Raw genomic sequence first — 22,408 nt, 5'->3', positions numbered from 1 at the left:
TTGGCGGCACAATTTTATCAGCACCGCTAGCGCACATCATGTATACTTTGAAAAGATGATGGTGTGTTTGTAGTAATAAAGTCAGGTTATTTTTGACCAAGCATTTAATTGTAATACAATTGTATATATTTGATTGCAATTGCATCTGGTTAAAGTGGCTAGCTGTAACTTTGAAAATATAATCAGTTTTATGTTACTAAAATGTTTCAAGTTCCATCTGTGAATAATGAATGAAACTTATTGTCACTATGTTTTCTGAGATCAATAAGTTGGATAGAACGACAAATGATATATAGAGACAAGCTCTACGTTTATTACCTTTACCGACTTTGGTAATTCAGATAAAAGGATCTTAAAATGTGTTATTTCGAAAACAATTTTTTCAATATTTTTTCCATTACAATATTTTTTACGTTATACAAATCAAACTTTCGATCTGTTAAAAATGAGGGAGAAAGCCTCACACTCCTCTTTTTCAACTTGCCGAAGTTGTCCGAATATCGAGCTTATAAATACACGGCTCTTAATTGATGCAATGAAGGAGAATTTTCAACATAATATCCTTAAATACAGGTTCTTATATTCGATATTGCTTATAATTTTTTGAGTATTGTAAATTACAAACGATAGCTCATTAGATGTGAAAGAAGATATGCGTTTAAATTTCGCTGCATTTCATTCGATTAAGATGGCTGAAGTTGGCACTGTTACCATTCCCCTTACCTCTTTAACTCTACACCTCTTGCCTATGATACTACTCTACGTTTCTAGATTGTCCTTCACGTCCATGTTTATATACAACTTATTGTTTTGTGGAATAGATCATAGATAAATGATATGAAACAGATTATAAATTAGCCCATGATCAGAATTATAGAAAAGAAAAGGCAAATTAACCAATCAGAGTTTCAAACAACTTTCGTTGCCCTTGGATTATCAACAACTAATAATACCTATCTTCAAATTAGTGTTGATTAGAATGTGAGAGGTGACGAATGAGATTCAAATGACTTAAAGGAGATAAAGTAGGTAAACAATGTTTATTCATTACGTTTTTTATTTACTATTATTTTTTATAGAAGTGACTTCTTTGATCATAATCGCTTATTCTTCGACAAGTAAAGGTAATTTTATTTCTTTTGCGTAGTTAATTATTATGTTCGTGAATAGGAATTATAATTTTGAATATTTAAAACATATTTTTTCACGTTATATTTCATTTTATCTTAAATCTGAAAGAAATTCGTGAACTTATTTTATGATTTAAACGATAATTAGGAATTTGTATGATTTATAATGTTATTAAAATTTTTTTTGTATTAATCTGTTTATGATGTTTAATCATTTTACAGATAACTATCAACATTTTTGGAGAGAACAAAATTTGTTTGATAACATGTTAGAAGAAGGATTTACTACCATTGTTTTACCTACATTGTCCACCATGATATTATTTATAATTACATTAAATTTGTTCCGATACCTTGTAGGAAAGCCTTGTATTCATATTCGAGATGTTACTAAAGAGCACAATTGGAAGTCTATTACAAGGGAAAATAAGGTATGCATATATGTTTATGTATCTTCCAATATTCTTTTCATTATATTCTCAGATTAATATCTCAGAGGTTAATATTTTATGTCGAATATATGTCATATTATATATATGTAACTGTTATGTACAGTAGTAATAAGGTTCATAGTTATATGTTTATTATTATATTAATTATAGACATTAAATGGTAATTATATTCAAAGTATTAGTAACATATATGTTAACACTATTAAGTTATTTAAAAGGAGTTAATACTTTTATTATTTTATGTCTGTATATTATATTAAAACTTTCCCATAGTTTGATTATATTTAATTTAATTTAAATTTTAACGCTCTTGTTAATATACGATAATGTGACAATTTTAAATACATATTTTGAATATAATTGTTGTAAGTCATAGAATATAAATATTTAAAATTTATGTTGCTGTAAACACCAATTTTATTATGCAAAATCAGTATTCAAATAATAGTAGTTCAACAATATTGAAATTCAATTATTCTTTCTGTAGGCATATTATTGTAACAATTGTGAAGGTTTGTTATTTAACATTGACGGATTAATCTGTGATTCTTGTGGTATTTGCGTGGATCCTTCTTGTGTCAAGATTGCAGATAAACAATTAAAATGTAAAGTTATTAGTTTGAGTACAAATGAGCCAATGAAACATCATTGGATAAAGGGTATGTTTTACAGTGTGATACTTTCATAAAGTACAAAGTATTCAGTTATTGAAATAAGTGTTTTATATTTTAATCTTCTGTAAATTCTAGTTTAATTTTTACTCATTTTATTTTAGGTAATTTACCTATATCTGCTGTATGTGACGTTTGTGATGAGGAATGTGATTTGGAACCTGGATTAACAGATTGGTGGTGTTGTTGGTGTCAAAGATGTGTCCATGAAGCTTGTAAACCTATTCTATCTGAAGTATATTTTACATATTTCATTTAAGTTATATTAATGTACATAATTGATTTGTCTAATTCTTTTACAGATATGTGATTTTGGTAAATTTAAATTAATGATAATTCCACCAACCAGTTTAGAAGTTGTAAACCAACGTAGTACTGTAAGGCGGTGGTTACAGCTACGTAGTGTTATACCACCAAATTGGCCTGAGTGGAGACCTCTTATAGTTGTTGGTAGGTCAATATTTGATACAATCAAAATATTGAAGTAATATTATGACACATTGCTTGCCTAAAACAACTTTTTTAATAATTGTAGTGCAATTTATGGAACTTCTATTTTAGCAAACAAAAAATCTGGTAATAAAGATGGAGCAGAAATCTTATCTCTATTCAGAAGGTTATTAAATCCGGCGCAAATTGTTGATTTATCTGAACGTGATCCAGTTGCTGCTCTGGAATGGTGTCGATTACTTGGAAAAATAGCATGTACAATTCTTGTAGCAGGTGGAGATGGGACAATAGCTTGGTTATTAAATACTATTCATAAACTTAAGCTGAAGGTAATATGTACAGAGTGAAAGAAAAATAATAGCCCAAATTTCAAGGGATTGTATTATATACTGAAATGATAAAAAAAAGTTTATAAATGATTAAGATAATGATTATGCAAGTTATTACTTTTTAAACAATTTAGTCAAAGTGCATGTCGTTCATTTCAGTAGACATTTGACGCCTTTGTGTCAATTTCCGTTTATTACACATACATTTTAATAAAATATTTTTATTTGAAATAGCCAGTTCCATCTGTAGCAATAATTCCTTTGGGAACAGGAAATGATTTATCAAGAGTATTAGGATGGGGAAAGGAACATGACCCAGATAAGGACCCTGCAGATATTCTGCAGCAAGTACAAATGGCACAAGAAGTGAAACTTGATAGGTGCATAAAAAATATGTAATTAGCATAAATACAAATGTTATATATTTATATTTATATTAATAATTTATTAGATGGAATGTGGTGGTGAAGCCATCTACTGGATTGGGACTTAGGGGTTCATATCAGACATTTAATATGTATAACTATATCAGTGTGGGAGTGGATGCACAAGTGACATTAAAGTTTCATCGTACAAGAGAAAGTCGTTTTTACTTTTATAGTAGTAGATTGTTTAACAAGCTACTATATTTATGTTTTGGTACTCAACAAGTGGTAGAAAGGGAATGCAAGGGTCTCGATAAAAATGTAGAAGTATATTTAGATGGTGAGAAAATGGATTTGCCATCTCTTGAAGGCATTGTGATATTAAACATTCCATCTTGGGCTGCTGGTGTCAATCTTTGGAATATAGGACTAGAAGGTTTTTAATTTTCATGTGTATATATATGTGTGTATGAACTGGAAGAAACTTATAATGCAGAAGTACATACATAAAAATAAATATTTTCTATTAAATAGGGCATGGAGAATATGGAAATCAAAGTATTAATGATGGAAAGTTAGAAGTAGTTGGCCTTTATTCTTCATTTCATATGGCCCAACTTCAAGTAGGACTTTCTCAACCTTATCGAATTGGTCAAGCTAGTACTATAAAGGTATTTTATACATTATTAAAATAAATTGACCCTTTCATTTGTAATTTTTTCTTTAAATATGTTTTTAAATGTCTTAAAAATTCTATTTTGCTTTTTTTATAAAGTTTGTAATTTCTGTATATGTATAAAGCTATTCATTAAAGATAATTTTAGGATAGCTTTGTATATATGCATAGCAGCACATGAAAGGGTTTAAACTTACTGTATTTAATTTATGGCAATGTGATCTATAGTTTTTTATAAATTTTTACAAAATGCAGGTGAAATTATTAAAATCTTATGCTATGCAAATTGATGGTGAACCCTGGTATCAACATCCTTGTGAATTTATTATTACGTACTGCGACAAAGCATCTTTGTTGGTGAACACGGTTAACTCGGTCCTATTTTCCGAATCGTAAGGTTCTACAGGTGTACATATGTCTCAATGTTTGACATAGAATGGAAAGAATTACCACAATTCTATGATAAAAAGTGTAGATTAATATTGTAAAGGTAAAGAACAAATGTTACATAATGTAAACAAAGAAAAATTTAGTGTCTATTCTACAAAAATGTATAAACTGTATATTATGTTTCAAATATGTGAAAAGTAATATATCATTTTATTCATTTTTATTACATTTCATGCATGAATATTACGGTAAAACAGTAACTTCTCGATTTTATATTAAGATTCGACTTTTATTATCTTAATTTAAAGTTGAACGTCGTACGACAAAAAGGATGAACAGGATACATCGAGAATAAACAAGATAGAACAACAGCAAACGAGTGATTAAAACTTCAAAATGTTACTAATCAATTAATCAGGTTTATCTGACAAAAATAAGTCGACACGTAACCTTTTGACTGTTTTTGATTATACGTTATATAAATTATTTCTGAACAGTTTTCAGTCATGTATAATTAAAAATAGTTCGAATTAAGTTATATCTAAATTTATTTTTACAGAAAAAACTTTAATTTATGTAATGGTAAATATAACCATTTTTATTTTCATTAGATAAAATTTGACCATTTAAATAGTTTTTGCTTAAACAAAACATTGAAGAAATCTTCATTGAAAAAACCTGATTTTTAACGAGGAGTTTTAAATCCTTTTGTTCAAGAATTTTATTTATTTTAATAATTTTATTAAGTATTTAAATATTTTATTAAGCAATTATTACTGGCACGGTAGTACATTTTCATGCATTATTTACTTTAATTGAAAATGAGGTAAATGAGGAAAATAAGGTAAGGAAAAGTGATCTATTAAAATTCTGATAAAGTATTATTTCTATTTATAAATTAATATATTCGTTCGTAAATTATTTATATAATTTAAGTTATATGTTATAAATTATACACATTTTAATATTATTTAGATAATAAAGGTTGATCATAAATATGTTAATTGTTATTGTCGTTAGTATCAAAAACATGAAAAACGTTGTTTCATGAACAAATGTCCAGTCTCTTTTTGTTTAAATAAAAATAATCTCAGCTTTGGGTCGTAACCAGAAATTTTAGAAAAAAAATAATTAAAAAATTGTATTACTTTATTGGATAGAAAGATTTTTAAATCAATTTAAAATATTTTACTGTCACAGTTTCGAGGATACGACAATAGTCATTATTCGATACTTAGAATTCTGTTGTTATTAAATATTTATTTTTCTAATATAATTTTTACTAATTTTACTATGTTTAATAATTGGATTTGTACGAACAATACACACCAACTAGAATAAGATACTACGTTCGAATAAATGGATTTTATATGCGCAAACCAGATACGCAAGATTCATGAATAAGATTGATAGAAACCTGTTGGAACACGTGATCTATGGAACACTAATTATGGACAAATATTGCAATTCCTTATTTAGTTCCACGAATGGAGAGTATCAAATTAATGTAAAAGAAGGGTTTCCAATTACATTAAGTGGTTCAGTTGAAGTACAAATTTAGATGTGAAACTATGCGCTAGAATTCTTCCCAGCTGTATGTTTCATTATTCTTTAAGTATTATAATAAACTGTTATTGTATTTTACACGAATCTTTACTTTCCTACTCGTGCGTATCCACACAAACTAGTAACCAATTCTGCTGTGAAAACTCATCTTTACATCGTGTGGGAGATCGAGTCAGATGCAAGATAAAAATGGTCCCGATTTCGACACTTTAAAGCGGGGTAGCAATATTCAGCGCTGAAGATGTAAACCTCAACTCTAGTTAATAGAACGAAGCTATCACATTCATGAAATCAGTCGAATAATTCAACGATCAGTTATCGATTGTGTGTAACATCTACGAAATTAATTGCAAGATCGTCAGTTTGAATTATAATATTAGTTTCTAATTGTAATATTGACCGTGTAAAAATTCTCCAGTTATGACAGAACGGCAAATAAATTTTCTCGTTATATTAATTACCATTTGGTTAATGCACGAAACGGCTAGAATTGTGAACAGCATGAGGTGAATTTCTCGTTTCGAAGTAGAGCAAGAGTTTTCTTTCGAGATAATATTGGACGTAAAGAATAACATTAAAACGAAGGACGTGAGACTGATCCACGACAGAATAAAGTCAGAATAATGCAACAAATTCCACGTGTCGTGTGATTAACGTTTTATTGAACATGGCGCGTGTGACTTCAATTTAGTTCGCGTTAAGCGATGATCGGTGGACTTACAACAGTGTCGCGTAACAGTTCGAGTACAATACGGGTACCAATAGCGAATAGTAACGGTATTATATTTTTCCAAAAATTTCAGAACGATTCTTTCCTGAAATTGAAACCGAACTGACCACATTTGTAACGTAAAATTTTTCCTAGTTGTGGCGGACCGCAATAAAATACTGTCACTTTGCCCTTTTTCTTGTCCTGAATCTGTTTAAAGACCTTGTCCCAGTTTGGTCGGCCTGCGTTTGTCCTTGTTTTTAAACCCGTTATGAGATCTCGTTTCTCCTGAAAAATTGAATAAAAATTTTTCAATCCTTCTCGTCTCCCTCATTCTCAAAATCGTATTTTACGATCAATCTCTTAGTCGAAGTGAATAATAAAATTGAAGCTCAGGGTCTTTTACTTTCAAGCTGGTAAGGGGAGTATCGCGAACGAGAAAGGTTTCGAAGAAATTTAATTTACAAAATGACACATTTTGAGACTTCTTGACCACGTTTCGACTATTAAACTAGTCCAGATTGTATATTGTTAATTCAAGATCTAATTCAATGTTGAGCAAAATCGATCCGTGGATGATAATGGTTACCTATTGTTCGAGGTTGAAATTTTTTAAAATATTTTGTGTAAATCTTAGAATTGTATTTTACATAAAAAAGTTAAGTCAATATTTTCTCTATCTTCATTACTAAAGAAAAAGTGAAATGAAGTCTTATTCTTAAACCATATTGTTTCAAGATTGATAATTTTGCAAAGTTTTCACATAAAACAAAATTTATCGCGAGTCTCTTATTATTACAATGTTATCTCAGTTGCTCGATTTTGTTTTACTTAAATCTATTAGGTTGTTCGGAAAGTCATTTCGTTCTTTTTGGTGAAAATGAAACACGATTTTTTCAACGTATATAAACATTTCATTAAATTATATATTCTCAACAACCCAAAAACAACTCAACAACCCAATAATTCCGAACAACCCAATAGATTGTTAATGTTATTTTTCACAGAAAACACTCAAACCATTTGATGCACCAAATCCATAGCTAGCTGCAGACCGACCGCCTTCATATCATTCTTCTGCAGTGCACTGGTAATGTACATGTGCATCTCAAGAAAACGTTCCATGGCGGCACCGAGTTCCGCTTGCTCCATTTCCAATTGGGATAGCAAATTTACGAACCATTCGAACGATCTTTGATCTCTGTTGATCCAGAAGAAATCTACCTGCGAACAGAATGATTTCGTTGTGTGTTCGAGTCTGTGACAACTTCGTGTAAAATTATTCGAGAAAATATCTTTTCGAGAAAAAGTATCTAATGGAAAAATTGATCATTGGTGAGTCTACTTTGCTAGAATTCTAATAAAACATTTTCCTATCTAAAGAAGGAGCCGTGGATCGTTCGAGTAAAGTATGGAACGGAGAAATAATATTTGCCTTTCGTAGATACATCACCGAGGGAGGAATTTCGCTAGCCCAGGAGAATTCGCATTTTGGACAAGTGTGCCTGGCTTTCCAATAACGGTGCATGATGGATTGTAATATCGAAGCGAAAGGCGTGACTCCAATTCCAGTCGCAATTAGGACCGCGTGTTGCGCTTGAAATATGTGACTCGAAGGAGCTCCGTATGGACCGTCCAGGAAGATCTGTGCCATTATCGATTACGTTTTAATTGTTTAACGAACTAAAAAGAGCATACATATTTTATCGTTGTTCAAGGACCGTGTACTGCGCGATACGTTCTCAAGTTCTGCGTTAAAGGCTTTGAAAAATCAAGTACGGTCCAGCAAGTTGTCTAAGATTGACTGGAATCGAAAATGTAATAGTGAAGGAACTGTCGCGTTTCTTGATGCAATTTGAAAAACTATTGGGGGTGTATGGAAGTTCTCCAATAAATTACTTATCGCTTTTGACGAAAAATAGCATGTTGTATATATTGGTGAAAAAGTAATAGAAGAATTGAAAAATTATTTTGATCTATTCATTGTTTATATTATTGAAAACGGAATGTAGTGGAATATTTGTATTTTCTACTGATATTGGGTATATATATACACACATACACATGTAATAGCATATGCTGCTATTGTTTCATCAATGAACAATAGCAAATGTAAACAATACACACACACATATCTTTCATGAAGATGCAATTAGAAGTATACAAATTTCAATTTTGTTACTTTAAAGTTTCGACAATTGAATACACACGAGGTTGACTTTCAGTTCAACATAAAAATTTCGACCCGTTTTCAAGAGAATCGCCGGTTTTGATCTTGTCGCTTGAAAGCGGGAATGATCGTAAATTGAAAGTTATCTTAGATATGTTAAGCACCAAAGTGAATCGTTACCTCTAACGGTTTTCCTACAGCATAATTCATGGATGACTGAGAAGGAACATCAGACCTGATATCGTCCAGGTTGCCTTTAAATATTTCTCCGAATTTTGTCCGTAGTTTGTCCCCTCCTTCTGTTATTTGTATCGCGACTAAATTAGGCGACAAGCTTCTGTACTCGTTTACACTCGCTTGCGACATGGCTGTTTTACCAATGATTTTATTAACATAATTGTATGTTACAATTTTAAAAGCTGTTACTTTGCAATTTATCGCAGTTGTTAATTGTTGTTGCAATCTAAACTAATTTGGACGTATTATGCGCGATTAAGAGAAATTGCGACAAGGGATCGCCATTTTTTTAATTTAATTAACCGAATTGTTTCCTTCCTGAAAAGTCATAGAGAATGCGTTTTACACTTTGACAAGGACATTTTTTAGTATTTTTGTAATACCGATCTTGATGGTATATAGAGTGTTTTGTGTAAGTATTTTGTAAGTATTGTAATTATTAAGTATTGTAAGTTTTGTGTATGTAAGTATTGTGCATGTAAGTATTGTGTATGTAAGTACTGTATGTAAGTATTGCAAGTATTGTTTATATAAGTATTATAAGTACTGTGCATATAAGTATTGTAAGTATTGTTTATATAAGTATTATAAGTATTGTAAGTATTGTGAATGTAAGTATTGTAAGTATTGTTTATATAAGTATTGTAAGTATTGTGAATGTAAGTATTGTAAGTATTGTGTATATAAGTATTGTAATTATTGTAAGTATTGCGCATGTAAGTGTTGTAAGTATTGTGTATATAAGTATTGTAGGTATTGTAAGTATTGTGCATGTGAGTATTGTAAGTATTGTGCTTGTAAGTATTGTGTATATAAGTATTGTAAATATTGTGTATGTAAGTGTTGTATGTATAGTGTATATAAGTATTGTAAGTATTGTGTACGTAAGTATTGTGAGTGTTGTAACAATTTTAAAGTATTTATATAAACATTTCTGCAGTAATACTGTATATACCATCAAGATCAGTACATTTTAAGTATTTTAAAATACTATGCTACACATCTCTGCATATATTGCGCGTGCTTTGTGTATACAAATTTGCATCAATTTGCATAAACGTCTGTGTTCTTGATTCATGTCGAGATAAACGCGTATCCTTTACTTTGCAGGAAGGAGAAATAATTGGGAGAAGTTACACTTTGTCAACGTACAATTAATTAGAATTATAATTCGATCCGCGCGTTTAAAGACGAGTTTTTCGAAAAAGTGTTAAAAAATGGATAATTATTTACTCACCGACACTGCTCGTGGGTGTTTCCACTTTGTGCTCCCAACTGTCCATACTCGGAGTCTTGAAAGCAATTATAGTGGGTTTGGTGCGCATGTATCGAAAGCTTTGCGCTAATTTTATATTTTGCGGGCTCGAATAAGCCTGTTCCAAAGATTTCAGCCGCGCACAGCGCATTTGACACTCGTTGAAATTTCGCTCCGATTCGGATCTCATGTAATCTCGAAGTCTGTCGAATAGAGGAAATAATGATAGTGATGTAGAATAGGAAAGTATATTTACACGATAAATGCAATTATATAGTGTAGGTAGCTTACGCTATCAGTCTCTCCCCCTTTTTTTTTCTTGTTTGCATATCAGGTACCGAGAAAGACTTCTCTAAAGGCATTTTCTTACCCAGCAGTAAACGATGAAGTTTTCGTTCCTTTGAAAATTTATTACTCTCTGCTACACCTATATCGATACACTCATCTTATTAATTTTTCTAATGTTTTTTCTTTAAAGTAGTAGTAACAGTTGGTGTAGACTTAGAATTTTAATTCACTTTAATCGAATTGAATAACGTGTACTTTTTGTGAAAATAATAACAGATTATTGAAATCGAGTTTGTAAATTTGAAAATCGTTGCAATAATTAAATTTTCATAGCAATAAAGATTGATTAATTCGTTTCTTAAAATTATCAGTTTACATCCAAAATGTACGATTTTGATCAAAATTATGTCGGTTTAAGTTTGTGACATACATATAAGAATTACTTAATTCGAACAACTCACTGTTTATGTTATGAGTCGATTGTATTATCTTGTCCGTGTCGGGAACAAAGGCAGGGTTCTCGAGACCGCGATGACTCCTTGTTTCCGAAGATGACGAAGACATCATCGCGTTCAATATTAAATCTTGTTTTTTATTAAGGAATCTGAATCGAATGAACATACGGAACAATTCGAGAATAATATATTCTTTGTCTGTGGATCGAACGAATACAATTGCCATGTTGCGCGAAACTTACAACATATTCTCAGAATTATTTACGTTACTGCACCCCGTGATGGGAAATACATTGTCTCCGTGAAGTTTGGCTTGTTCCTTCTCAAAATACGAATAAAGGCTGTTGGTCCATTCACCGACTGCTCGAATATGAAGCCATATGTAGTCTACGAAACAGAAACATATCTTCCAAAGTTACAAGAACTGTTTCGCCACCGTCCCTCTTTAAAACGTTTCGAGGGTAAACGATAGTGTACGTTTAAACGAGAAGTTACCGCACGTTTAAAATTTACCATAAAAATTCTTACAGACATATTCCAAGGGAGGATTTTTAGATTTTTTCGCTTAAAAAATTAAAAAGAGAAAAGAGGAGCATTTATAATTTACCCCAAAACACAAAAATTTTGTTAAAATTGACTGGTGTCCTAAGACTTTTGGACCTAAGTGTACTACGTATAAAAGTGTACTGTGTGTTGCTGGAAACATAGATTTAAAATTTTCCATAAAAATTCTCACAAACATGTTTCAAAGGAGGATTTTTAGATTTTTTAAAAAATTAAAAAGAGAAAAGATGAGCATTGATAATTTACACTAAAACACAAAAATTTTGTTAAAATTGACAGGTGTCCTAAGACTTTTGGACGTAAGTGTACTACGTATAAAAGTGTACTGTGCGTTGCTGGAAACTTGACGAGCGGACGAAATGTGAGTACGATTGGTCGTAGTGGATTATTAGCCACGCCTGTACGCTCACGTGGTTTTAGCGCGTGGTGTATTACTGGCCGAAATGGTTCTCATCTACTACCAATCGCGTCGCCTGACAAAGAGGGGGGACGCGTCGAGACGAAGCGAAACAGTGCGAAGTGGGCGGTAGTGGGGGAAAAGTGAAAGGTAGGGGCGGAGTCAGTGAGGTACCTCTCTTGCCCCTGTGACGTCCCGCTTGCCAACTTACCAGCTCCCAACAGTACTAGGTCGTTCGATAAGTTTTGTCGTTTTTTTCCATGACACTTCAACGTTTGAACAATTGTAAATATACGAACGAGTCGACGGATCTACGCGAAACTTCACACATGTTCATCGAACAGTAGTACCATCTTTAGAAAAATAAAACGATGAATCTAATAGCTCCATTTCTTATCGACAAAATTTATCTGTTACGTGATTCGTCTAACCTTCCTGTTCCGGTGTGCTGCTGATGGTGAACGGATGCCACTCGTACCGAGCAATGGCGGGAATGTTAACGAAGACGTAGTCACCAGGATGGAAATCGAAATGAAACGGTCTTTTGATGACCAAATGCGTTACTTTCGATGGCAGCAAGAGACCGGAACTGATGTAAGTTTTACCGAGCTGGGACCGAGACCAAGCGATTCGTCGAATTCTCTCTATGAGATATATCGTACCGGGTCCAACGAACCATTTCCAAAAATTTGGCCCGTGCAGTATCATTACTATCCAGAAGGGTATATACAGCAAGTGCGACCAGTAAAATATCTGCGAAACGGTAACCAAGTCTGTTAAAATCATCATCCAAGAAGGGGAGTGTCTTTCGAAATATTTGTCTATTCGTGATAATTATCGTCCTTCCACCCGTTTATTTTATACTTTGTTTCAAATACTGGGTGAAACATCTGAGAGAGAGAGAACGTATAATTATTGTCATCTATGAAGATGAGAACAAGTTGTAAAAATCAAAGCTGTACACTTCGAAATTATAAGTAAAATGATAATTCTTGGGCCTTGAAGATCGTTAAAATTGGTCGTTGAAATTTTTTTTTATATAGACATATATTTTTTATTTCATATTTTGGTAGAATATACGTATAGGTAAGAGATTCGAGTTAAGAGGACTTTTAATAAGGTAAGTGGGTACAGATCTCTGAAAGGTTCTGGCACGAAGGAAGTATTCTCTTTTGAACGTCTCATCGAAATCGAAATTTCGTTTTGATAAGAAAATAATAAATTAAAGAAAGCTCACGACCTCGAAGCATCCGCCACGGCGAACAAATGGCATCGAGCATATCGTCATTACGATGAGAAGAAGGACGAGAACGAATCCAGTTGGGTTGGCCCAACCTTCTACAAGACCGAACAGACCTGGATGATTCGTGAATAGCCATTCGAATACGGTGTAATTGTTACGATTGAGTATGGCATCATTGACGACAACTGTGCCTGAAAACATTCAACTTGTTTTACAAAATGTTAGTATACGCGATTTCTTTCGTAATACGATTGAACATTGCGAGTATCCTTTTCGTGAATATTTTTTTTACATTTTAGTTTTATCGTTTGAATAAAACGTGACAATTTTTTTTACATTTTAGTTTTATCGTTCGAATAAAATGTGAAATTTTTTTTGCGTTTTTTATCGTTTGAATAAAATGTGAAAATTATTTTTACATTTTAGTTTTATCGTTTGAATAAAATGTGACAATTTTTTGTACATTTTAGTTTTATCGTTTGAATAAAATGTGACAATTTTTTGTACATTTTAGTTTTATCGTTTGAATAAAATGTGACAATTTTTTTTATATTTTAGTTTTATCGTTTGAATAAAATGTGACAATTTTTTTTATATTTTAGTTTTATCGTTTGAATAAAATGTGACAATTTTTTCTACATTTTAGTTTTATCGTTTGAATAAAATGTGACAATTTTTTTACGTTTTTTATCGTTTGAATAAAATTTTACTCATCTTTGATAATAAATCAGTAAAGATAGTGTATATATATGGAAAAAACGCGTTCAATCGTATTTTAAGAATCTTAACGCCTTACGTCCCGCTCAGTATTATTGTAAAATTGTTCTAGCTTGTAAAACATAACTAAATGTATTGGGATGCGTTTATAAACAAACCAATAATAGCGTACTAAAATCATTATGGCGATTGAAGATCGACTTACAAAATTTGCTCGTCTATTAGTCCGTGAGGTGTTAAGACTTCAATAAGTGCAAGTTGGAATAATAAAATAATGTATATACCGAAATTCAAAAGATGCATCAACGTGTGTATTATACTGAAAGCACCGATTAGAACTCCAGTTATCTTGTGAAGGTAGATATGTTGATCCAACGGTAGCACAGAATTGAAACCATGGCTTCGTAGAAAGGTAATGCAATGGCGTAACATAACAACTAAGATGAAGCTGCAGTTGAAATTCAGACACTGACCTGTATCGGAACGTTTACTGTAATTCTTTCAATATTTGCGCGGAAACAACTTAATTTATTCATCTATTTGTATATCACGTTCTGTTAGCTATTTACTTCTACTTTAAAATAGAATTCCACTACCGACCCCGAATTCAAGGCATTTGTCGGATTCGAGTTCTCGTTTGAAAAAACGTGGAGTATTTTATTCGAATATTTCATACACCGATCGAGTACCATTGGAATAATATGACGTGGACTATCAATTATCGGGTACGTAATTCTCGTTAGAACTTTATTTTAATTAAAAATATTACACAATATTTGTAACGCGGTAAAGAAACACCGATGTGTTTATATTTTTTAACCTCGAAAGAACACATGCGATATTGTACTCTATTGTATCTATTTATACGCGTTTGCGATTATTTTTCAATAATCATCGATTTCGAAGATGTAGTATTCAAATACTTCACCGGTATCCGCATAATTCGAACAGTATATACGAGTACAATTTTTTACTCGAATGGTAATACTCGACCACTCGTCTATTCGAAATTTATGCACGGTATACTTATAAGAGATTTGTAAAATATTCGAATATTGAATTGCTCGAATAGTACTGGTCCGAGAATCGGGAATGGTAGCGAAAGCAAGAATCAGAAATGTTTTTTTACCAGTTTTCTTACCACAAGCACGAGCAAGCATCACGTAACCATTGGATCGTCTATATTCGTAAAGTCTTGACACGAACAACGTAATGTTAATCAAAATAAAGATGGAGATAAATACGATGTAAACGTAATTGTTCTTCATGTACGGCCTTGTTAATTGATAAGGTCGTAACGATGCGAAGAAACCCAAGATCGATTTCTGCTTTGTTTTCGGTTTCGGTGGTATCAGCCATCGGTCGATACTGTGATTTAATTTCTGTTTTTAATCAGTTTCCCTTGCAATCAATGCGACACAATTGATTAAACGATCGAATAATAATTTTACAATTTCGAATGATCTTTTCCTTAAGATTCCGTAATAAAGAATTGTTTACCTAATCGTAAGGTTCTCTAACAGACCTTCGTGTTTCTCTAATTGGTTTTTCAACGCTTCGTAAGTAATGGCACCTCGGTTCGCTTGATCGGCATCCTCGAATAACGCGATCGTTAATTCCTTAATTTGTTCCTCGCTGAATTGCATTCCGTTCTCCTCCATACAAGCTCGCATCACGTGTTCCAATTCGCGAAGTTGTATCGATCCGTCACCTTTTCACAATCATTGGAAAACGTATGAAATCGATCGTATTAAAAGAAATAACACAGATATCGTAATAATTAATACACGAGAAAGTGAGAGTGCAGTTTTCAAGAAACTTTGGTACGTATTCGTTATATCGAGGGGACGATAGTAAAGAGTGATACTTTTCATCGAACCTGGATTTTTGATAAAAATGTCTATCGAAACAAAAAGTATTTCGTGCAAAATTTCATCGAACCTGAATTTTTGATAAAAATGTCTATCGAAACAAAAAGTATTTCGTGCAAAATTTCATCGAACCTGAATTTTTGATAAAAATGTCTATCGAAACAAAAAGTTTCTTCGTGCAAAATTTCATCGAACCTGGATTTTTGATAAAAATGTCTATCGAAACAAAAAGTATTTCGTGCAAAATTTCATCGAACCTGGATTTTTGATAAAAATGTCTATCGAAACAAAAAGTTTCTTCGTGGAAAATTTCTCGTGTCAAAAATATTTATATTCTCAGTTTCAGATTTTCTTCAAGTACTCGAAGTGTGTATATATTGTGTCGCGTGTTACACTCGTGGAAACGTGGCTTTAAGCGACTCGACCCTCGCGTTATATCGTATTAGAAACAATCGTAAATATTAGTACCGATAATAGGACTCGTACTTTGTACAAAGTTTCACAATTTGCTACGTGTCCATTGGAAATAGAAATTGAATTCTTATAAAATTCGATTAATTTTGTTCGATGAAATTTTAGTCGATAGTTAAATAAATCTAGGTGTATTTTACCATCGATGTCGTAAACTTTGAACAGAAATCTGATTTTATCGTCTGGACTTTTCCCTGCAAATTGATGCATCGCGTCCAGAAATTCCTGAAGAGATATGGCCCCAGAATTGTCCTTGTCAAATATTTGAAAGGCCCTATCGGTAAAGAAAGGCTGGAAAAAAATTCTTATTATAGTTATTTAAATTCGTTCACAAATAATAAAACAAATTATATAGAAGCATATATACATATATAGTATGTGTTAACATTTTATATAAATATACTATGTGTTAACATTTTATATAAATGTTAAATACATTTCTTTTTTTTTGTTTTCGATAGATATTAGAATTTTCTCTACGAATGAATATTTCATCAACAACGTGTTTACTATCGAATGTTCTGTATTACTGTATTGTTGTATATTGTATTACTGTACACAGAGAAGCAATCAAACAATCGATGAACGATTACGTTACAACCAGAGAACGAAAAATTAAAGATCATGAATTGAAAATATTTGTTTGCTTTTTCGTTTACATTTTTGGAAGTGACGATCTTGTTGAATTCTTCGCGCCTTATTTCTTTCTCGTTGCCCACCATTTGTTTGAATAATTTTTCCAGCCATTCCAGACTACTGCTATCCAAGCCCACACGAGGTCTGCAAAAGTATCGGAAAGGAATACTATTTATCGACAATATTTACGCAACAAATACGAAATCAATGGCACCTTCTGTCGCTAATGTTGGAGACGAACTCCATAATTTGAGCAGACGTTACATATCCCACATTTTCTTCGTCGATGACTCGAAACAATTTGTCTACCACCTGTAACATAAATAATTTTAGCAAAGAAGTAAAAAAAAATACGAAAACTGTGGTATTTCGTACGTTCCTTGTATTGTATACTATTATAGAATGTTAGTAACTATTACATTCAAAAAAATACTATATATTTAGTAGTGGTGTATTTTTAGATGTTAAGCCATAGAGAGGACTTTAAAATTGTTGTTCCCTCAGGGTAACGTATTAATTTTGCTTTCTTGGATATAAAATTATGTAACGGAAATGTTGAAACGTTTAATGCGTAAACGAAGAATTTAATAAAGTCAGCAAAAGAACTTCCGTGTTAAACGTTGTTTATTATAAACACGTTGTCTCGGCCATTGACCAAAAATAATTTCATGTAGAGAAAAAATGATATTTGTAAATTTTATCCACAACTGACATTTTATCTCATACATATAAATACAAAATAATTCTCACGAAATAATTTATGCAATTACATCTAAAAATTTAAAACATTAAAAAAGTGCATACATGAGAAATAATTTAAAGAGAAAAATTATTTAAATTCGTTCACAAATAATAAAAAACTCATATCGTTCGTTTTGTTTAAACTCGACCCACTGTGTGTGTCTGTGTGTATTAGAAATTCTATAAATAAACTGATACAACCTTGAAATATTCTAAATGTTCCTACTTCAAAAAAAATTTGTTTTCAATGTGTGATATTCTATGTCGAGCCTAATATTCTTCGTATAAACAATTTTTCTATGCACCTTCGAACATCGAAGACAATTACGTTTGACGCTATAAATATTAAAGGATACTCTGTGTATCCGGGACTTACCTCTTTAGTGGAAAATATTTGCTGAAAGTTCACGAGACTTACAGGATTATCGCCGCATATAGTGTACACAACACTCTGGATTTTATCAATGAAATCTTTCCGGTTTTCACTTCTGCGAAAGCAACGTACAGATTTAATGAAATTTCATAAGCAGATGTAGATAAATAGTGTCGATTTTTAAGAAAGTTTCACTCTTACGTTAATTTCCCTTTTAGAAATTCGAACCATCCATCTTGCTTCAATAGTTTGTCACCGTCTTGGTCGAATAGTAAAAATAATTTTTCCAGTAACGTCTGAAACGTTTTGCACATATTTGTAACGCTTTTTTGCTCTCTTAAATTGTCAAAAATAATTATACGAAATACAAAGTACGATTGTAAAAATGAGAGGAAAATAATATTTGAAAAAGGTGTACTTAATATCATCAGAAAGAAGTAAATATATTTTAAATAATGGAACGAAATATGCGACCTCAACACTCATTTTTTATATTCAGTTTTAAATTAAATTCTCACATTACTTCCCCTGAGAAGTTTTTACCCTCGAATGGTTAACATTAAATTTTTTTCTCGAGGGAACGATTAGGAAACAACCTTTTTTACTTCAATCCGAGGTTACGCACCACGTGTAACGACAATCGATGGAATAGACAGAGATAGAACGAGATCTGGGTGACAAACACTGATACAATACAGAAATTCTTCTACTCTCCAAAATGCTTTTATAAAATTATTATAAACGAAACGAGGAGATGATTTCTTTGCTTGAAATCGCTGGTAGAAATTGTGTCTTGAAAGCGGGAATCACGGTAGCAGGTGGTCGTTTAAATAACACGTAGTGTGCAAAATTGATTGAAAATTACCATTCCGACGATAGTGATAGAAAAAGTTGATAATTCTCTCGCAAAGTAATAATGAAAAATATTAAAATTTCTATTTTTGTCAGTGGATGAATTCGATGAAAGAAATTGTAACTTAAAAGCGGGGTATACGGTAACAGTTCGTTCGGATAATACCTAGTGTGTAAAAATAATCGAAAATTATTATTTGGACGATAATGGTAGAGAAAGTTGATAATTTTTTCGCAAAGTAGTAATGAAAAATACTAGAATTTTTATTTTCGTCAGTAGATGACTTTAGTGATAGAAAATGTGACTTGAAAGCGGGTTAAAATACTAGAATTTCTATTTTCGTCAGTAGATAACTTTAGTGATAGAAAATGTGACTTGAAAGCGGGTTAAAATACTAGAATTTCTATTTTCGTCAATAGATAACTTTAGTGATAGAAAATGGTGACTTGAAAGCGGGTTAAAATACTAGAATTTCTATTTTCGTCAGTAGACGACTTTAGTGATAGAAAATGTGACTTGAAAGCGGGTTAAAATACTAGAATTTCTATTTTCGTCAGTAGATAACTTTAGTAATAGAAAATGGTGACTTGAAAGCGGGTTAAAATACTAGAATTTCTATTTTCGTCAATAGATAACTTTAGTGATAGAAAATGGTGACTTGAAAGCGGGTTAAAATACTAGAATTTCTATTTTCGTCAGTAGACGACTTTAGTGATAGAAAATGTGACTTGAAAGCGGGTTAAAATACTAGAATTTCTACTTTCATCAGTGGATGACTTCGGTAATAGAAAATGTGACTTGAAAGCGGGTTAAAATACTAGAATTTCTATTTTCGTCAGTAGAAGACTTCAGTGATAGAAAATGGTGACTTGAAAGCGGGTTATACGGTAACAGTTCGTTCAGCTGATACCAGGTGTGTAAAAACGATCGAAAATTAACATGTCGGAGACAGAGGAACGGTGAATGCGAACATTTTGTCTGCTGAACAATTGTTGGACAGATTCAGGGACGGTGACAGGGTCGTGGCCGCAATCGAATTCCGCGTATCGGAGACGCTCGAGGCGCGAACTTCTTTTTGGCTCGGGGCGATCGGCCACCTTGATCGAAATCTGTGGCCCTCGATAGATCTCCATGCCATTTGCTACGATCCTGTCGCTGTTACCTCCACTGGGTTATCCTTTTCCCTTAAGTCATTCTCTATTCGATATCGATCTCACCTTGTTGTTATTTACTTTCAATTGAAACCCGACCTTGTGTTATTTCTCGTCGTTCGACTCCTCGCGAGCTTTTTTCAAGCTGTTACATTCTAACCGTTTCCTTCGAACATCATTGTCGGCATTTCCATTTAAAATTCACCCAAAGACCGATCCGTTACCGATTACGTTAATTAAAATTCTTACGAAGTAACAGTGATTTTACATCACCGTGAAATTATAGAGACCATTGCACGGTAAACACCGATCGAAATTAAGCAATTAAGTTTCTTTTATCGAGACCTCGACGATGTTGGTAATCGATACTTGGGAACATTAAACGTAAACTGTCGAAACGATACGTTATTTACGACCGAGTTACGCGACCACACCGTCCGGTTGTTAAGGATAATAACATTTTACGAGTATATCGGACGGTGTTAATTCGCGCGATGCTAATATGATTTTTAAATTCTCGTTACACTTTTATAACCCGACCGATTGTTTCGATCTGGATTTATCTCGCATGGGTGTACGTTCACGAATACTATCGAGAATTTTTTTTTTTTTTAATTCTCCACAATCGAAAATACGAGTCTACCGTTTCGAAAACCAAGATCCGTTCGAGGTATATTAATTTATTCACATTTTATTTTCTCGCAGAGGAGAACGTAAGCTCGTCGAACAATAATAATTACCAAACGAGAAGAAGGAGACAAAGATTTTAAAAGCGTCGTTTATCATCGTACGATTTTCCTCGGAATATTTCGTTGCGAAAAATCAAAAGAAAAACACTCACCTGATCCGTAAAAAGTCGTCTGAAGGCATCTTTGTTGCATCGCGCCGCTTCGTACGCTCCAATAATTCGGGAACACTCCTCCAGGGCGGTCGTTCTCCTTCTTTCTCTCGTACGTTTCTCTTCGATCTGACTAACGTCACTTTCCATTTTCTTTCGTCACTTGTTTTCTTTCGAACGAGGAACAAATTCTCCGATCGCCGCGTACAATTGCGTCACTTTGCAACCAGCCGATGTTTACGCGCTATTTGTTTTCATTGTCGGTCTCTTCGCGACACCGACCGAAACAAGGGAATTTAATTACGATTACGATTCCCTCTGTACCTCTATTATAAATTCTATCGATTGGTTTCTTTTATAAAACCTCAACGCTTCCAAAAAAAAAAAAAAAAAGAAGAAAGAATTTGATATCGCTTCGAAGTTTTCTTCGGCAGTTCCGTCGTTCAGAGACCAGTTTCGTTGGTATTTCGCGAGAGATACGTATTTCGGAATCCAACACGTTTTCTCGTTTGTAAACAAAAGTGTGACTCGCGAACGATTGCACCAATCATCGATACGATTGTTCGTATTATCTTGTTGTTAATCGTCACGTCGGGACCGACGTAAGAAAATAAAGACGATCCTTGGGGGGACACTCGTTCACTACTTGCGACAACTTGACTCGGGCGCCAGAACCGCGAACTACCGAATGAAAATCACCGATTCGTATCGACGAATAGCAACACGAATCCCCTACCTTCCACGGGTCCCTTTCGGTAACAATTTTCAGACCACGATCTGTACCGAACCGAACAGCGAGAGGAAGAGAGTGTACCTCTCGATTTCAATAAAGATCACGCATCGGGTCGGAGACAGACGTACAACCGGACACCTTTCACTTTTTCATGAGTCATCGCCTTTTTTTCATTCTCCTTTTTCCCATCTTTCTCCTTTTTTAATTCACTTTAACTCGTCTCCTTTCTCCCCGAGCCACGCTTCCTTCTAATAGGGCGCCATGTTTGTTCGCGCTCGTGCACGTTTCTCGAAAATTCCAGGCTAACCTGTTCGTACGAAAATTAGGTACACGTGAGCGTGAATATTCCATGGTATTGATACAAGAAAGTGCATAAAACTCGTTTCTTATATAAGGAGGAATATTGGACTTGAAATTTGCGTAGGCTTGTCGGTTGCGAAGATCTCAAGGTTATCTTCATTCTTTTCAACGGAATCACGGAATTGAATAACACCTACGTTATTGCGCATTTCGAGATGCGTTCAATAAGGTAAAATGTACTTTTCGTCGATCGTTTAACTGGTATTGCCGCGAACGAGCGTTCCTGGCGATAAATTATTATGATCGAGTCATCGTTCGCGTACACGTGACTCTTTGGATCAATTTATCGGGGAAGTTTCGCAGAAACGTGGTTCGAA

The 22,408-nt window shown here is 33.0% G+C and overlaps 2 protein-coding genes across 6 annotated transcripts; one reads left to right on the top strand and one right to left on the bottom strand.

Annotated features, from left to right (window-relative positions):
- The first annotated feature begins 772 nt into the window (after nt 1-772).
- Dgkepsilon (diacylglycerol kinase epsilon) lies at nt 773-5,509 on the top strand. 5 transcript variants are annotated; one of them, XR_012992411.1, is made up of 12 exons: nt 773-1,025; nt 1,080-1,124; nt 1,353-1,561; nt 2,070-2,241; nt 2,358-2,488; nt 2,556-2,703; nt 2,815-3,032; nt 3,267-3,412; nt 3,484-3,833; nt 3,932-4,068; nt 4,329-4,563; nt 4,772-5,492. XR_012992411.1 is itself a non-coding variant. In XM_076314092.1 (11 exons), exons 3-11 carry the CDS (start codon nt 1,397-1,399, stop codon nt 4,467-4,469), a joined length of 1,608 nt encoding a protein of 535 aa, XP_076170207.1. In that variant the 5' UTR covers nt 773-988; nt 1,080-1,124; nt 1,353-1,396; the 3' UTR covers nt 4,470-5,509. The 5 variants fall into 5 exon arrangements, 4 of the variants coding, with proteins under 4 accessions (XP_076170207.1, XP_076170177.1, XP_076170186.1 ...); XM_076314092.1 differs by having other exon boundaries at nt 773-988; nt 4,329-5,509; XM_076314062.1 differs by having other exon boundaries at nt 4,329-5,508.
- Nucleotides 5,510-5,718: 209 nt separating this feature from the next.
- Nucleotides 5,719-21,591, bottom strand: Nox (NADPH oxidase). The gene is made up of 19 exons (XM_076314050.1): nt 21,002-21,591; nt 18,358-18,452; nt 18,160-18,271; nt 17,257-17,354; nt 17,066-17,186; nt 16,547-16,697; nt 15,565-15,775; nt 15,206-15,432; nt 14,349-14,537; nt 13,345-13,538; nt 12,536-12,857; nt 11,386-11,530; nt 11,150-11,292; nt 10,692-10,827; nt 10,383-10,603; nt 9,089-9,276; nt 8,174-8,383; nt 7,759-7,962; nt 5,719-7,026 (listed from the first exon to the last, which is right to left on the bottom strand). The coding sequence occupies exons 1-19, from the start codon at nt 21,146-21,148 to the stop codon at nt 6,829-6,831; spliced, it is 3,312 nt and encodes a 1,103-aa protein (XP_076170165.1). The 5' UTR covers nt 21,149-21,591; the 3' UTR covers nt 5,719-6,828.
- Nucleotides 21,592-22,408: the final 817 nt, after the last annotated feature.

This window comes from Ptiloglossa arizonensis, chromosome 1, assembly GCF_051014685.1.
Source record: "Ptiloglossa arizonensis isolate GNS036 chromosome 1, iyPtiAriz1_principal, whole genome shotgun sequence".
Lineage (NCBI taxonomy): Eukaryota > Metazoa > Arthropoda > Insecta > Hymenoptera > Colletidae > Ptiloglossa > Ptiloglossa arizonensis.
Note: the sequence above shows the minus strand (reverse complement) of the source record. Positions and strands in the feature narration are given on the sequence as shown.

Coding starts and splice junctions, on each gene's coding strand:
- Nox (XM_076314050.1), bottom strand. CDS start 21,148: ATGGAAAGTGACGTTAGTCAGATCGAAGAGAAACGTACGAGAGAAAGA. Junction 16,698..17,065: donor AGATCGTCACTTCCAAAAAT/GTAAACGAAAAA, acceptor ATTTTTTTCCAG/CCTTTCTTTACCGATAGGGC. Junction 12,858..13,344: donor GCCGTGGCGGATGCTTCGAG/GTCGTGAGCTTT, acceptor ACCGTTTCGCAG/ATATTTTACTGGTCGCACTT.
- Dgkepsilon (XM_076314092.1), top strand. CDS start 1,397: ATGTTAGAAGAAGGATTTACTACCATTGTTTTACCTACATTGTCCACC. Junction 2,489..2,555: donor GTAAACCTATTCTATCTGAA/GTATATTTTACA, acceptor ATTCTTTTACAG/ATATGTGATTTTGGTAAATT. Junction 3,413..3,483: donor CAAGAAGTGAAACTTGATAG/GTGCATAAAAAA, acceptor ATAATTTATTAG/ATGGAATGTGGTGGTGAAGC.